General features: G+C 46.0%; 1 protein-coding gene across 1 annotated transcript in view; it reads right to left on the bottom strand.

The window, feature by feature from the left end:
* SHCBP1 (SHC binding and spindle associated 1) overlaps nt 1–1408 on the bottom strand; it is a 30178-nt gene extending 28770 nt beyond the window's left edge. Inside the window, exon 1 of the mRNA XM_019505283.1 lies at nt 1345–1408. Within this exon, the coding sequence (XP_019360828.1) occupies nt 1345–1408 (64 nt within the window). The remainder of the gene's footprint in view (nt 1–1344) is intronic.
* Between the last annotated feature and the right edge of the window lie 1255 nt (nt 1409–2663).

Genomic DNA, 2663 nt, shown 5'->3' on the forward strand with positions numbered 1-2663 from the left:
TGCTCCCCGGGCTCGGCGCTGCCGCTCGCCGCCGCCTCCTCCGCCAGCCCCTGCTCGCGCTCGCCCTCCGCCATGGCCCGGGCCGCTCCCGCCGCGCCGAAGCTCGGGGATTTCAAACTTTCGCGGCCGACAATCCTCCCCTGACGTCAGCGCCAGGGAGCATTCTGATTGGTCGCGGGCCCTGAGGAAGCCAATCGGCAAAGGGCAGGGAACGCCGTAGAACGTTGAGACAAGGAGAGGAGTTGTCAGCTGGGAAACGTGTCCTCACCGCCGCCCTCCGTGTGCACACGTATACCCATACACGTACACGTTTATCTATATCTAGATAGAGATATTTAATATGTGTGTGACCAAATATTATTATTATTACTTTATATGTTATGTGAAATGTGTGTATTGCTGTAACATAATATGATTTATGATATTTTATATGAATGAAATGTATGTTGTTTTATTACATATAAAGATAATAACACCTGGTGGTGCGTATATATACACGACCAAATTTTATTATTTTAAAAATGGATATAATTTGGTCATGAGCAACTAATTTATTTGACTTTCACAGCAGGTAATTTCCACGCGGGATTTAGGAAGGCTGACACCATCTCCTGCATACCTAATATCAGTACTGGCCTTCAACCAAAAAAGGGAATGGTGTTTTTTTCCTCCTTTTTCCCTACATTCAGCCCCCAGAGACAACCCAAGCAGAGTGTGAGGCCCCATCCCTGGCAGTGGATTTGGCAGCGAGGGGGGGCCGGGTGCCAAGCGGCCGGACACACCGGATTCAGCGGCGGATTCAGTGGTGGTGCTGAGCAGCTGGACGTGAAGCTGACGACAGCATGGAGTTGCCGTGGCCACTCCACCTGGCTCCATGGGGCCCCCCAAAGCACGGGACCCAGGATGGTCACCCCAATTCGCCCCCTCTTCCCCCCCAGGGACGGCCCTGTCACTCCCTAAGAAAGGTCACATTCTTCCTGGGGAAATAATGGCTGAGGAACATTGCTTTAGTTCAGGTGACATAACTTCAGCCCAAGTTTTTTTGTTTTCTCTTCCCCTGATGGGTGTGTATAAATCACCTGTTTTCCTATCACAGGAGTTTTCAACCGATTTTAACAATCATACCCCTTCCCTCTCAAAGTTCCAGCTCAGGTACCCCTTTATATTTTTTCTCATTTTTGAGCAGGGGGAAGGAACCGAGGCCCCCCACGGTGAGGGAGGGAGTGGGGCTGGGGCTGCACAGCCAGGGTAGTGTGTGAGACAGAGCCACAAGCAGCTTGTTCAGGGGGCCCAGGGAGGGGGGGTGGCTCCTGCCGTTGCACACACCCCTCACAACATACTTACCAGCTGGACTCGGATGCTGTCCTGGATGCATGATGTGCTGCAGCTGTGCACGCACGTGCGACATTTATCAGCACCATTAGGTCTGAGTACCCCCTAGAACCTTTTTAACTACCCCTAGGGGTATATGTACCCCCAGCTGACAACCACTGTCCTATCGTATAGAACTTATTTTCAATATTTATTCAAATATTGCAATGCACAACACTCAGATTTCAATATTTAGGTCGCTGGATGCATGCCTGTCTACGAAGGGATTAAGCAATTTGCTTGAAAAGTTCTGTTTCTTATTAACATGCTGCCATTCCAATTACAGAACAGCCCTTGCATTTTTTATATATCTAACTGAGTAGTAGTCATCCCTTGAGAGTGGTTCCAGAAAGCAGCTAAAGATAGCAAAGTACTCAACCAGGAGATTTTAAAATTAATTTAATCTGTCATAAGTGACTTGTCACAGCCAACTCAACTAGTCAGATCAGTTCATATAGGACAAACGCAGGACAGCTAACCAGAATGGGAAATATTCCTTTTTTAATACAAGTAGATTGGAATTCAATAACTCATGCTAATAGGGGAGTCAATCCAGCACAGCTGTAGAAGTGTTAAGAAGACACTCATCTTTACTGTATTAAATGCAAAAAAAGGTGCTACCTGCACTTCTAGGTCTAATTGGTGACCCTACTGCATTCACCAACATGTTAAGCACGTGAGTTTTTCCTTGCGGGTCTCATGCTAGCAAAATGTGCTACTTGCTGGCATATGCAGCACTGAATGCCACAAAAATAATGAGAAAAGGGGGGATTTGTGTCAGTGGAAGAAAAAGAACACTGGCTGCACAAAAAACTCCTTCCCTAGCACAATTTCTGGATACAGTTTTTGCTCAGAGAACAATTTGGAAATGGCTACAGCCACAATTGCAAGATTCTTTTCCAAACCAGCACGCATGCTGCTTCTGTGACCGGAGTCCCAGAAGAGCTCCTTCTATAAATGAAGACATCTCAAATGAATAATAAGCAAACTAAAAATAATGGGTCAAAACAAACTTCTGGAGCAACAACCTAATAGCTGTATGAGTCTGAAGATCTGATAGGACATTTGGTTTTATACCAATGCAAGTGTGGACATGCTACCAGATCAGAACGTAACACTGGAGATTTTCTTGCACTGAAAAGACCAAATCAAGCAACAGAGAAATAGAAAAGGTGGCCCTGGTTATCCAACTGCCTCCTACTATTGTGTCTTCAGTTTTGTCTGTTTGCTTTGCTGTTTGGGTTTTTGTCTTGTTTTTCCTTCCCAAACATATTGCTTTATTTATATTAAGA

The sequence above is a fragment of the Gavialis gangeticus genome, unplaced genomic scaffold (assembly GCF_001723915.1).
Source record: "Gavialis gangeticus isolate Ggan-Ray unplaced genomic scaffold, GavGan_comp1, whole genome shotgun sequence".
Classification (NCBI taxonomy): Eukaryota; Metazoa; Chordata; order Crocodylia; family Gavialidae; genus Gavialis; species Gavialis gangeticus.